This window comes from Sminthopsis crassicaudata, chromosome 4 (assembly GCF_048593235.1).
Source record: "Sminthopsis crassicaudata isolate SCR6 chromosome 4, ASM4859323v1, whole genome shotgun sequence".
Taxonomy (NCBI): Eukaryota; Metazoa; Chordata; class Mammalia; order Dasyuromorphia; family Dasyuridae; genus Sminthopsis; species Sminthopsis crassicaudata.
In genome coordinates, this window is record NC_133620.1 from 240,925,970 (window position 1) to 240,939,513 (window position 13,544).

The following is a 13,544-nucleotide window of genomic DNA, read 5'->3' on the forward strand; positions in this document are numbered from 1 at the left end:
CAAAACTTTCATTAGAAAGTCAAGATCATTGAATACTTTTATTTGTTTAAAAAATAATTAGAATCAGTATTGGAAATATAAACAGAAGAATAATTTACAAATCTGATAATTTTACTTTCCCGATGCCTAATTTATAGCTTTTCCCACCCCCTACACCTGGGGCCACTCCCATTATCCCACTGTGGATATAACACAATGTATCCTGAGTTTCCAAGATAGAGCTCTTATCCTAAGCTGATTAAAAACCAAATAGCTCCTTATGGAGAGAGGTTCCTTCCTTTTTCATGGACTCTCCTATGATGCATTCAATGTACTTCTATGTCTCTATACATTTGCTTACGCAGCAGAAATTATCAAATGAAAAAGTTCATTTGGGATTCATTTTCCTCAAACATTTTAGGCCTTAAGAGGAATGACTCTTGTCAAGTAAAAATAATTTTTTTCCTTTATTCTCTTATCATAAGTATGCCTTGTTATAAATATTCTATAAAGGGCCTCACTTTCAAATGCAGCTACTGATGCTTTGGAGTGAAGCAAGATTAAAGGACAGTAGCAGTGAGAATTCATTAATGATATTGAACACACCAAACAACTAATCAATGCTCTCCTAAGGATTAAGGGATACTGGGGCAACTTTTCAAAATTGAACAGAGTAAATCTCTCCTTTTCATAACTCCAGATGTTGTTGGCTCCCAGAGCTCAGTAAATTTTTCCCTAGCTTAGAAAAGGGGGGAACTTATTTCTTCTTCCCTTCCCCAATTTTATTTTGAAAACTGGGAATTTAAAAATGAAGTCAAAATTTACTTTCACTGTTAATTTAATTGGGTATTACATTTACCTTTGCTTTCGATGCCAACAGGCAAGAGGGGAAAATTCAAATTAAAAAGAAACCCAAAAGCACTCAGTAATTAGATATAAACAGCTTTCCATGAGCTAATAAAGAGAAGAAAAATGAATGGTTTCAAATTTTCCTTTCTCCCTCTTTCCCCATTCAATCTCTGGCAAAGGTACCAATAAGCATCAAAGTGGTTAAGAAACTGACAGATAGAGAAGCCAGAAATCTAGAAAAAAATTTGCATGTTGGATAATCAATCTCTGTATAACCGAAAGCTGACTGTGTATTATTGAGTCATAAGGGGGTAAAATAATTTGAGTGGGGGAAAAAGTGTGTTAAATTCTCTTCGAGGTCCAACAGCAGGCTGTGTGCCAGTAAACTATGGATGGCAGAGAGGGGAAAGCATTTTGTTGGCTATGGAACACAAGTTCATAGCCACTGAATAAGAAGAAATGCTGACTAAAAAAAGTCAATGCTTCTGTGAACTGGCTTCAGTTAAACATCATGCTTAATTTTTCACTTTCTCCAACACTGAATTCCTTCACACTTCCAACCAAAAATGTGTATGGTCAGCTTATAAAGAGGATATTTGTTTCATGTTGTTGTACCAAATGATATCAATATTAATTCACTATAAAATTCCAACCTCAGATAGCTGCTATCCTGTAAATTCAAAAACTTTTATATCAGGGCTAGTGCCATGTGCTGCTCCATCACTTAATGATCAATTCTGTTTTTCTAAGTTATTTATAAAATAAATTAATTCATCCAGCAAACCACCCAGCCACTGCCCTCTGCTTGGCCTTATTGGCAAGCCTATTCATCTGAATGATGCATGAATGAGGCACTGAAAATGTACATTTAGCTCCTTGGAAAAAATGAACCCAATAAATCCAAATCCAAGATGTTTTCATGTCATTATACATCTGGTTCAGGCTTCATGTTCCTTTAAACAAAACAACAATTCTCCAAAACAATGAAGCACAAAGACTATAAAATGTACCCAACAAGTATTTAACTGAGACAGATTCTGCTACCCACCTATTACACTGAAATTTACCTGAATTAGGCTGGCAGCTGGATTCCTTCTTTTCTCAAAGTGTTTCTGGCGGTGCTGTTCCTGCACTTTTAATGCAAACCCTGAGCCAAGAATACCCTGGAATAAAATACAAAGCACAACCATTTTTACATTTTAAGAAACTATTAAAATAGATGAATATCAGAAAACTAAGAAATAGTTTTTTAATGATGAAATCCTTGAAAGTCTTGTTTCTCCATGGAATCTTTCCTGATCCTTCTTTATCCAGAGGTTTAATTACCTCCAAGGATTTTATGAGCATACAGTGCCTTTTATTCATTCAATTTAGCATTGTATTTCTGTTCTATTCGCATTATATTTCTTTATATGATTCATTTCACTCCCTAGATTGTAAACTCCAAGAGGTTAGGGACCATGTATGCTTCATGCTCCTTTGTATCTCTTTTAGTGCTTAAAGCACCATTCTGTACACATCAGATCTGCCAACAATTAATGTTTATTAAATTGAGTTGGTTATAAAAGATATTGCTTATTATGAACACCTAGGCTAGTATCTTTACATTTTAATGTAATGTCAAAATATCAATGGCACAGTATTAGAAAATATCACAAGAGCCTTTTAAAATCAATATTACTTAATATTTTATTTTTTCCAAATATGTATATAGTTTTCAATATTCATTTTTTGTAAGATTTTGAGTTCTACACAAAGAACCTTTTAAAAGCAGGATGTCATTAATTAGTAAATTAAAAAGGTGTCATTTGCTGGCTTTTTCCTGAATATTTCCAGAAAATCTTACATTTAGTAAAATCACAAGCTTCTCTTGGTTCTTGTTTACTTCATGCTGACATTTTAAGGTGACTCTCAGATATGATTCTCTTATTAAATGGAGAGGTTGGAATTCTGCTTCAGCAGAGAATCATTGTTTTAAAGTGTGATGGGTATGAGTTTATATTGAGAGCATTTAGAGCTTGTCTGCTGCTGATGCACAAGCACTTGCAGCACTTTGCAAAACCTGTGCTAATTTCCAAATTGCCATCAGGCCATATTGACTGAACAAAAATTATCCTGGTATTGAGGACAGAGAAAGATTTTTAATATCAGTATCACAGAATCTCAGTGAACTGCCATTATAGATATAGATATGTATTATCTGAATAGGTGGGGGATTCTAGTCAACTCACTATGTCTTTCAAATGTTTTCCTAACTATAGACACAGCTTTTCCCTTGTAGATGTTTTGCTTATGTGCTAACTCAGATCTGAGTTGGAACAACATATATATAGTGGAAATTGTCACTTTTCAGTGACTCTCTTTTCATTCTCTATTCATTCAAGTTTAGTTAGATTCCAGCCAATACAACGGTTTTGTTAATCTATTTCACTCCTATCTCTATATCTGTCTTTGGTTTTTATGATACTAGCAGCAGATTCCTGAATTAGAGTCAAATTATTGTCCATTATGATGCCCAGATTTCACTGGAAAGCTCTATGTAAATGAACATAAGAAAGGCTCCCATTTACATGGGACTTTATGTTTTATAACCACTTTTTTCATAGCCCATGTGAAATAGGAAATGCAAATATGGTTATTTCCATTTTTTTTTTTACAGATGAGGAAACTGATGCTAGAAGTTTATGTTACATATCCATGATTGCACACCTTTTAAATGGTAGAGATAGGATTTGAATTTGGATTTTCTTACTCCATGTCTAATGTTTCCTTTATTCTCCCTAAATATCACATTGTCTTTTAAGATGTCTATTAGATTGATCTTTCTTATAATCATCTTTCTTTAATATATGTTAATATATTTATTTAATGTATGTTAATAAAATAAGAAATATATACTGAAATGTGATAATAGAACTGGAGCATTAATTTTAGGAAGAAAATACTTTAAAAAAAGCAGAAGGAGATATATATATATATGCACAAAGGAAATATTTTAGCGTGCTACTCTGACTTAGACATGGAGTTTAGAAAGGCAAAATAAAACCAAATCATTCACACTATGGTGCCTGTCATGGCTAAGATTATTTCTGAACACTCAAAACTTTGTCTTTTGTATCTGAAATTTTGGATTGAGATCGTGACCATTGGAAAATGAAAACAAATTCTACATGGTACCTATCTAGCAAGTAATATATGATCAAATTTATATTTGTTGGCCATTAGTTGAAAATCTTATTGATCTTATTCAAGAATAATGAATTAGGTTATGGTAGAGCTTGTTAAGTCTCTCCTCATCAGACTATCTATATCAAACCAGGATTGTTCATTGTCTTATCATGTCATTATTCCTGTTTTTTCTTCCTGTCTTCTTGTTTTACTTAGTACAGAACCCTTAGATAGAAGCCTGTTAAAATGCCTTTTATGGACTATCAATATTAATAATAATGATAGAGAGAGCATTTGTAAGGTGGTCAAAGGTTTAAAAAGTGCTTTAAATATATTCATAAGTACCTTGCAAAAACACTATATTATTAGTATCCCCCATGTTAGACAAGAAGATACCAAGGTTGAGGGAGATTAAATGAATGTAACTGACTCAGGATCATACAGCTAGTAAGTTTCTAAGGTAAGGTTTAAATCAAGGTGTTCTTGATTCCAAGGGCCCTTTTTCATCCATCCTACTTGTGGCTGCTTATTGATTTAATGTTGTAAAGCAAATATATTATTGTCCCTCTTATGATCTTGCTTTTATCCCATTCTCTTCTTTTCCCTTAGTTTTTCAATTTTCCGGGTTTTATGGGTGTCTTAAATGAAACTCAAAAGGGAATACTGGGACAGGCAATAGTGGGGTTATATTTTGTAGCTTTACTTTATATTTTTGCAATTAAACAGTATGGATACCACAGTGTAACCAGTACTCTGATGAAAAGCATTCATTCAGAATTAAAGAGAGGGATATGTATAAATTTTAGGTAAACATTTAGCTTGGGTGTAGGCAGAAGTATGCTGGTAAATGTTTCCTAAATACCTTAGGTGGAAAGTATGTGCACACTTTTATGTGTATTATTCATAACATATTGGTGGCACAGTGGATTGGGCCTAAAATCAGAAAGACCTGAATTTAAAATCTAGCCTTAGACACTTACTAGTGAATGCGATTTTGGGCAACTCATTTCAGTTTTCTCAATTGTAAAATGAGGATAACAATAATACTATAATGTTGTTGTGAGGATAAAATGGGATAATATTTGTAAGGTATTGAGCATAATGCATTCCACATAACTGGCCCTTAGCAAATATATATAATCTTTTTCTCTTCTTCATCATTTCCTTAAATTTGCCAAAAATTGGAAAATCAGGGCCTCAGAGTCAAATTTGTCCAGTCATATATATATATATATTTTTTTTTTTAAAGCTTTATTTAAAAATGTAAAAATTATTCTTAGCTTCCAGATTGTACAAATCTGGAACAACCCCAGTCAGTAGGGCTGTTCTAAATCCTGCGTCTAGACAAGTAATAAGATAATAAATTAAGTCTGGATTTGTAATATTTGTCAATTTTCATGCTCACAATTATAATTTAACAATTAACTGGTTTTAGTATACTTGGGGATATAAGGAAGATTCAATAGTTTCCCACCCTGAACCTTCAAAGTGAGAACTGATTGTTCTTGACAGGTTTTGGAAAGGAGGAATGGAGATATGAGAAATGGGGACAAAATAGACTTAGAAGATATGTAGGTAGAGACTTCCCCAGCAAAAAAAGAGGAGTAAATCAGTAGTGAGAAACCAGTATTCATTCTAAAATGTATTAAAAATGTCAACACATGCCTCCAATCTTGAGCAAAGCTTTACAGTTCAAAGAATACAGAGGCCTTAATGACATTTCTAGCTATTTTACTTTTCTAAAATAGGTTCTTGATTATATCCTTTCATTTGTTCATTCATTCGATAAAAGTATATCGAGCACTGTATTGTACATTTGTTCTACTCATAGTAACACCTCTTTTGCTCTTGTGTTGTTGGGGAATGGAAAGTTACACACAAATGAATTTTGCATGTAACCAAAGTTTAACTCATTAAATGTCTATTAAAAAGAAGTAAATAGAGAGGGCAGGGATGGCATTGTAAATAAAGGACTTTCTCTGAAGTCAAGAAGAACCAGGTTCAAGTTCTCTGATCTTTGGCTCTGTGGCTTTGGCAAGTAATTAAACCTCTCAGTTGCCCTGTCAAAGGTTATTATTTAAAGATGAGTATTCTTTATACCAATGACATTTCAAGTCCACATCAAATAAAACAAACTAGTTTTTTTTTGGATACAAGGCTTTCTCAAAAATATTACACATTTTCCTGAATTCTTAAAGGACTGTTATCCTAAAATGTTACTTTATTTTTATTTTTTGGAACTGATAACCTTAACATCATTTAGTTATTTCTTGATTATGCAGAAAGTATTAAGTTTTATATTTGTTCCTCCCTCCAAAGGTCTAGACCATTGTATTTTTTGATTTCTTGTTTATTTTTATAGTCTTTTGATCCTTTTGCTATCACTTTCTCCCATTTTTAGCTGTCTTTTTCTGTTGTTAATGTGTCTATCTTTATCAACCTCTTTTATTTTGCATCTTCTAATATTCTATGGATGAAACTATCTTGAATGGTTAGAATGTTGTAGAATAAAAGAATATATATATCTTGTTTGAGGATCTAAGTTTTAGGCATCTATTTTTGTTGCTCAGAGGCCCTTTCTTCCTATTTTTAGCCCTGTTCAAGATAGCAAAGAATAGTAGATAGGTGATCTCAGTATTTCTGATCTCAGAATAGGTAGAAAATATACTTATATTAGATTAGGTACTAGATATAGATATACCTATACCTACATGAAGAACATATGTTATTATGTTGTCCTATTATTGAGTTAGTAGCATCAAAAAAGAGACATTTAGTATATTTATAATATTTTTAAGATGGCTGATTTAAAACAAAACATAGTTCAAGAGTATTTTAAAATTTATTTTCTTATTTTGAAATATGCCAAAAAGTTGAGGTTGATGGGCAAAATGACCTCTGAATAAGTGAATGTTTAGAATGGTCTGTTGCCAGTCAAAAAGCATTTATTAAGCATTTACTATGTTCAGCACTATTATGTACTGAGGATACATAGAAAGGCAAAAAACAGTCACTGTCCTCAAGCAATTTACATTTTAATGGGGGATACTACATATAAACAATTTAGAATGTATAAGATATGTACAAAGTGATTAGAAAATAATCTCAGAAGGGATAGCACTATCAGGTAGGGAGGGCCAGGAATGGCCTCGGAGTTGAGATTGGAAGGAAATCAGAGAAATCAGAAATTAGAGGGAAGAAGGGAGGGTTTTCTATGAAAGGGAGACAGTCAGTGGGAAGGTAAGGAAAGAAGAAAGTATATATAAATTGTAGAATGAATGGAGAGAATAAGGCAAAGAAGATAAAAAAGTAATTGGGGATCATATTATGTGAACTTTAAATGCCAAACAGAAGATTTTATTTCTGATCCCATGTCACAGGGACAAGGTTCTTTTCACAAACAAAGGAGAGCTCAGAAGTAAACTGATGTAAGTTTTGCCTCCTCAAAACCTTTTTGTTCCCTAGCCACTCCTCATGGCAATTTCTGTGCTGTGCTGTGAAGTGATGCCTCTCAGCAAACTGGGAAGGGTACATCACATCTGAATGTGGACAGAAGGGACACTTTTTCTTCATATGAGCCCTCACTGATGATGCTCACTCAGCACTGCCAGCTTACCGCTCTCTATGCTGATTGGAGGAGGGAAGAGGTGCCAGGGGAGAGAGAAGGGGAAAGGAAGAAATAGATTGGAGTCAGGGCAAAAAATATATAGTTTTACTAAATAAATGTCCTTAGTTAACCAGAGAACAGATTGATGATTACTCTTATAGCTTTTATAATAGAGCTAAACAGAAATGTATGAAAGAAACAGAAAATGTATGTGCTTGTCTACCTGCTGACAAAACACAGAGTCTATGCATTAAGAAAATTGATGGCTGTGACATAAGGAAGAAAATATCTGACACTTTAATAATTAAAGGTTATATTCTTTTAATGCCTATGAATCTGGGGACATAAATATCCAGTGTATGCAAATTCATCTGCAGCAGGGAAGTTGAATTCATAGACTAATTTTAATCTGGTATGTTTAACATGGAGCATATAAGTTTTAATGTCTGTAGAGAGTTAAATTTTGTGAATGATATGAATAAGTGATATTAGAGTATGTCTGAGTAATTATTTCCTCCTAGACAAAGAACTAGATAGTATGAAAAACGCTGGTTAAGTAACAAAGTAACCCTAACTAGACTTTTAATACCATTTAATCTTTGTATGTCCCCCAGTTATTCTGTGCAGTGCTTCCTACCCAGTAGGCAATTAAAAAGTTGGTGAAAGTTGAAATAAATCTATCTATCCATCTATCTATCTATCTATCTATCTATCTATCTATCTATCTATCTATCTATATATCTATCTATCTATGTATCTATGTATCTTCCTATCTTTTTAAATTTTATTTTTAATTTATGGAGTAAAACAAGCATTTCTATAACATAGTACAAAAAAAATTGCAAATGAAACTGCAAGTCTACAATGAACAACTTGCTATTCCATTAAAAAATACAAAATTATGTAAATTTCTTTTTTTCTTCTCTCTGCCTCCCCCAGAGATGACACACACACACACACACACACACACACACTATATGATTATACCATATATATGTAAAATTATTCTATACATATTCCAATTTATCAGTTTTTTCTCTGTATACAGATAGCATCTTTTTTTCACAGGCTCTTTATAGTAAATTTGGGTACTTATTATAGTCAATTTTTTCATTCAAAGTCAATCTTAAAACAATATTGCTGTTCCTGTATACATGTTCTCTGGGTTATGCTCATTTTGCCCTTTATTATTTTATGCAATTTCCTCCATATTTTCCTAAAATCATTAAGTTCATCATTTCTTATTGCACAATAGTATTCCATCATAAAAAATATGTCACAAAAGTATTCCTTTATTGCAAATAATTTGGATACCCAGGTTAAATTATGGAAAGATCAATATAATATTTCCTTAAAGGCTATTTTATCAGTTTGATTTTTGCAAAGATACTCACAGCAGGTAGCGCAAAGAAAGAAATGCCAAGGAGGGCAAAACCTGCAGAAAGCAATCTTCCAAGCCAAGTTAGGGGAGTTTTATCTCCGTAGCCAATTGTTGTCAATGTGATCTAAAAACAAAACAAGCAGAACAAGTTAAGTACTTATGAAGGAATTTGGAAACCGTGTTTGAGAGGCAAAGATACTTTTCTATTAAATCATGTTCTGATGTGTCTGGTTGACCCTCTTGATACAAGGCCTTATTTTCTGTGACATACAGCAGAATGTAACCAAGCACTGGATTGAGCACTTGGATTACAAAGAGAAAGTGAAGCTTTCTTCATTTTCAAAGAGATTATATTCTATCTGGGAGATAACATACATATTTATACATCTGCTGAATATCTATGAAATAAATATGAGGTAGTTTTGAGGAAGGAGTGTATAAGCAGTTGGGGAAAGACTTCATGTGTTGCTTAAGTTGAATTTTGAGGAATATCAGGGTTCAAAGAAGCTGAGGTCAGGAGAAAGAACATTCTAGCCTTTGGAATTAGCCAATCAATATTAAGATTCAGAGATAGGAACTAGAGCATTGTATGTGCACAACAGTACCTAGGCTATGATCAAATTGCTTTCCCTTTCTTAAATATATTTATCCTGTATATATATTGCTTTGTGTAAATTTGTTTGCATGTTGCCCCCTCTATTAGATTGTAAATTCCCCAAGGGAAGGGACTGGATTTTGCCTCTTTTTGAATTTCCTTTAATTTAACATAATGCCTGGCATTTAGTAGGTGCTTAATAAATGTTTATTTATTGATTTGTAGTAGGGAATAAAAGTGTAAGATTAGAAAGATAGAAAGGGGTCTGATAGAAAATATCATGTGGTCTCTTCTATATCAATTCAATTCTCTCCATTGATTAGGAAAGTGGGATTTTGTTAACTGAGAGTGACAACCCAGGATGTCCTTTGGTATGTTAATGTTCTCTTCTTCACCTTCTTCCTATGCTTTAGAGATTATCTACCTTAATATCTACCATGACCACAAAGAGGCAATATCCAGGAAGTAGATTCATAACCCTTAGCTAAAGCAGCTTCGGGGTTCTCTTAGATTAGATTCCATTTACTCAGCATTCACTGCCCTCTCCTACTTTTGAAGCAATACAGGTAAGCTACTAGGTTGGATTCTGTGGAGGATCTTGAGGAAACTATAATGAAGGGTGAGTTTCTTCTCTCTGCTTAGGAGACCACATTGCTTATATGCTGCAAAGTGCAATTTGACCTAATCTCCAGTTGTTAATGGCAGTTTTTTTACATTTATTTTTTTTTTTTTTTCTACCTCCAGTGGAGCCAAGATGGCAGAGTGAAGTCAGGAAGCTGCTTGAGCTTTTCCAATTTCCCTTGAAAACCATATGAAACCAAGTCTCTGAACAGAGGCTGATGGAATGAAAACCACTCTCCAGCTTAAGTTAGATTGGAAAAACTTCAAGAAAGGTCAGTCTCACTGGGTGAAAAGGTGTTTAGACCTGTCAGATAGACTCTAGGAAAGCTGATGTGGAGGTCTTAATCCCAGCAAATCTCAACTAAGACCCTCAGTTCTGGCTCAATAGAGGAGCAAATCAGTGGGGCAGTCCCAGCTCAGAAAGCAAATTCTGGGAAACCAGTCTGTTTCCTGAAAAGAGCAGGCAAAGATACCCCCTGCAAACACAAGGGGCCCATGTGTTCAAAGCCAAGTCTCAGAGCTGCATAGGAAGCTTGAGACAGCACCCCCTTTATCCTGGGAGCAGAACTCAACCACAAAAGTAAAAAAAGAGCAAATACCAAAAGAAAAGAAAAGAAAATGAGCAAGAAATAGAAAACCTTGACCATAGAAAGCTACTATTGTGACAGGGCAGACCAAAACACAAACTCAGATGCGGACAGAATGTCCACAGAAGAAATTTCAAAAACTGATACAAATTGGTCTCAAGCCCAAAGAGGCTTCTTGGAAGTGCTCATAAAAGACTTTAAAAGGCAAATAAGAGAGGTAGAAGAAAAAAGGAGAAAGGAAATGAGAGGTGTGTATGAGAGAATCAACAGCTTGGAAAAGAAAAGAAAAAACTGTCTAAAGAAGACAACTCCTTAAACAATAGAATTAACCAAATGGGAAAAGAGATAACAAATGCTAACTGAAGAAAATCATACATTAAAAACTAGAACAGAGCAAATGGAAGCTAATGATTTTGTGAGATAGCAAGAATCAGTCAAACAAAAAAGAATGAAAAAATAGAAGAAAATGTGAAATAGCTCATTGGGGAAAAACAAAACAGCAAACTTGGAAAATAGATCCAGAAGAGACAATTTAAAAATTAAAAATTATTGGCCTACCATGAAGTCCATGACCAAAAAAGAGCTTGGATAGCATTCTACAAGAGATCGTTAAGGAAAATTGCCTCAATATTTTAGAAACAGAGGGGGAAATATTGAATGAAATAATCTATCAATCACCTTCAGAAAAAGATCTTACAAGGAAAATCCCAAGAAACATTATTGCAAAACTCCAAAACTACAATCTCAAGGAAAAAAATACTGCAAGTTGCCAGACAAAAACAATTTGTATGAAGGAGCAATAATCAGGATTACTCAAGATCTGGCAGCTTCTACAATAAAGTATTGGAGGTCCTGGAATACCATATTCTGGAAGGCAAAGGATTTAGGATTACAACCAAGAATTAACTACCCAGCAAGAATCAGCATCATCATGCAGGGGAGGCAATGGAGCTTCAAAGTAAGATATTTTTTGCTGACTTTGTATATATTATAGTGATTTCTAAATATGTTTCATCCTTAATGAATTCTCTGAAATATTGAAAATTAAATTAAGCATTAAGAAATGTAACAAAATTAGTTAAGAAAATCCAACAGATTAAAATGAGCATAACTGGTAGCATATGCAATATTCTACTCCCATAGTCTCTCACCTCTCAACCAAGAGGAGGGATACTGTCTATTCTCTAGAGCCAAGTTTGATAATTGCATTTAACCTAAGTTTGATGTCTATGTTCTTCTTACTCATCTTCCATGCCAAGAAGGCAATTTCTCTTCATCTCTGACTTTTAATATCCTGTTTCCTTTGAAGTTCAGCTCACAAGCACTGGCTTCTTTGCAAAGTGTTTCTTGATATCCCTAGTTACTATTGTCTGCCTTCCAAAGTTACTTTGTATAGTTATCCCTTCCATATTGTGGAGGTGGTAGGGGTATGGCACCCTTTGATCTGGAAAATCTGCATATATATTTTTTTGATTTTCCTTTTGTACCAGAGAAGCCTGAGTTATTATGGTATTAAAAGATATTACATAATACTATACATATATTTTGTGGATTTCTGAGTTTCTAAACCTTTTCTGTTTTCTTCTGGCTTTTGCATGTCATGTAAGGCTTCCACAAAACTTCCCTCAAATTTCCATTTAATTTCTTATGCCCTCCCATGATCAGGAAAATTGCAATGTGGAAAGGATAATTGTACTTATTTCACACATGTTTCATATATATATTCATATGTGCATGTATTGTTTTCACTGACAGAATGAAAACTTCCTGAAGACTAATAGTACTTAGCATATAGTAGGTATTTAATAAATGCTTGCTTGCTTGATTAATTAATTAAAATTTTCTCTCACTGATATTGACTATATGTAAAGTTGTGAGTTTTTCTCTGTATCTAATGCTTGGTATTGGTAACAATTTGTATGGTGGAGGCGTAGCTCTACCTATATCTGCACTGACTCACTCTACTTAGAGGTCAATCTATCTTTTGCTCTCTGTGATTTGCCATCCAAACCCTCCAAAACTTTTCTTAATAATTAAAAAATGCCCAATATTTATCACCTGATACTTTGCATATTGTTTGAATTAAAAGAGGAAACTGTCTCTTCTCTAATACTGAACTGACCAAAAGTTTATTTCTATCTTTCTACAATCTTTCTGACTCTTGGCTTGCCAAACTCAATAAATTTTTTTTAAGTGAGTGTTTGTACAAAGTTATAGAGAAATTCTTGTGATGTTCTCAACACTTTTCTTCTTCTCTCCTGCTTTTCTTCATCCATGAAGCAATGGGATAGTAACATGTCCACTGGGATATATATCCAGAATTGCACACCAAATATGATTCCTGCTTTGTACTCTATTAATAAGCAACCCACTTTCAGAGAAAAAGAAGACGCTATAGACATGATCTTCATGACACATTATCTTTTGAAGCATTTCAACAACATCATCTTTGACAGTATTTGGGACACCTATTATCTTTATTGACATAGTTGATAGATGTGCTCTCTAGAAAATTCTTCATTAGTTTAACCCTCTAGAAAAGAACACTGACCTTCTGAGATAACCACCAATTGTAATGGCAAGTCAAGTCAGTATTGATTGCATCTTGTCATATTTGTTTTGCCATCATAAATGGTATTAAATAAGGTTGTGCATTGGCTTTTGAGCTGTAGGAAACAAGATGACATAAAACCTACTCCTTCTCTGTAAAGCTCCTGAGAACACTTCTGGCTCCATTATGCTTAGGAATACCAATGA

At 33.7% G+C, this 13,544-nt stretch overlaps 1 protein-coding gene across 1 annotated transcript in view; it reads right to left on the minus strand.

Moving 5' to 3' along the window:
• KCNQ5 (potassium voltage-gated channel subfamily Q member 5) overlaps positions 1 to 13,544 on the minus strand; it is a 628,906-nt gene that overhangs the window by 80,345 nt on the left and 535,017 nt on the right. Inside the window, exons 6-7 of the mRNA XM_074310500.1 lie at positions 8,998 to 9,108; positions 1,896 to 1,991 (exon numbers count right to left, since the gene is read on the minus strand). Of these exons, the coding sequence (XP_074166601.1) occupies positions 1,896 to 1,991; positions 8,998 to 9,108 (207 nt within the window). The remainder of the gene's footprint in view (positions 1 to 1,895; positions 1,992 to 8,997; positions 9,109 to 13,544) is intronic.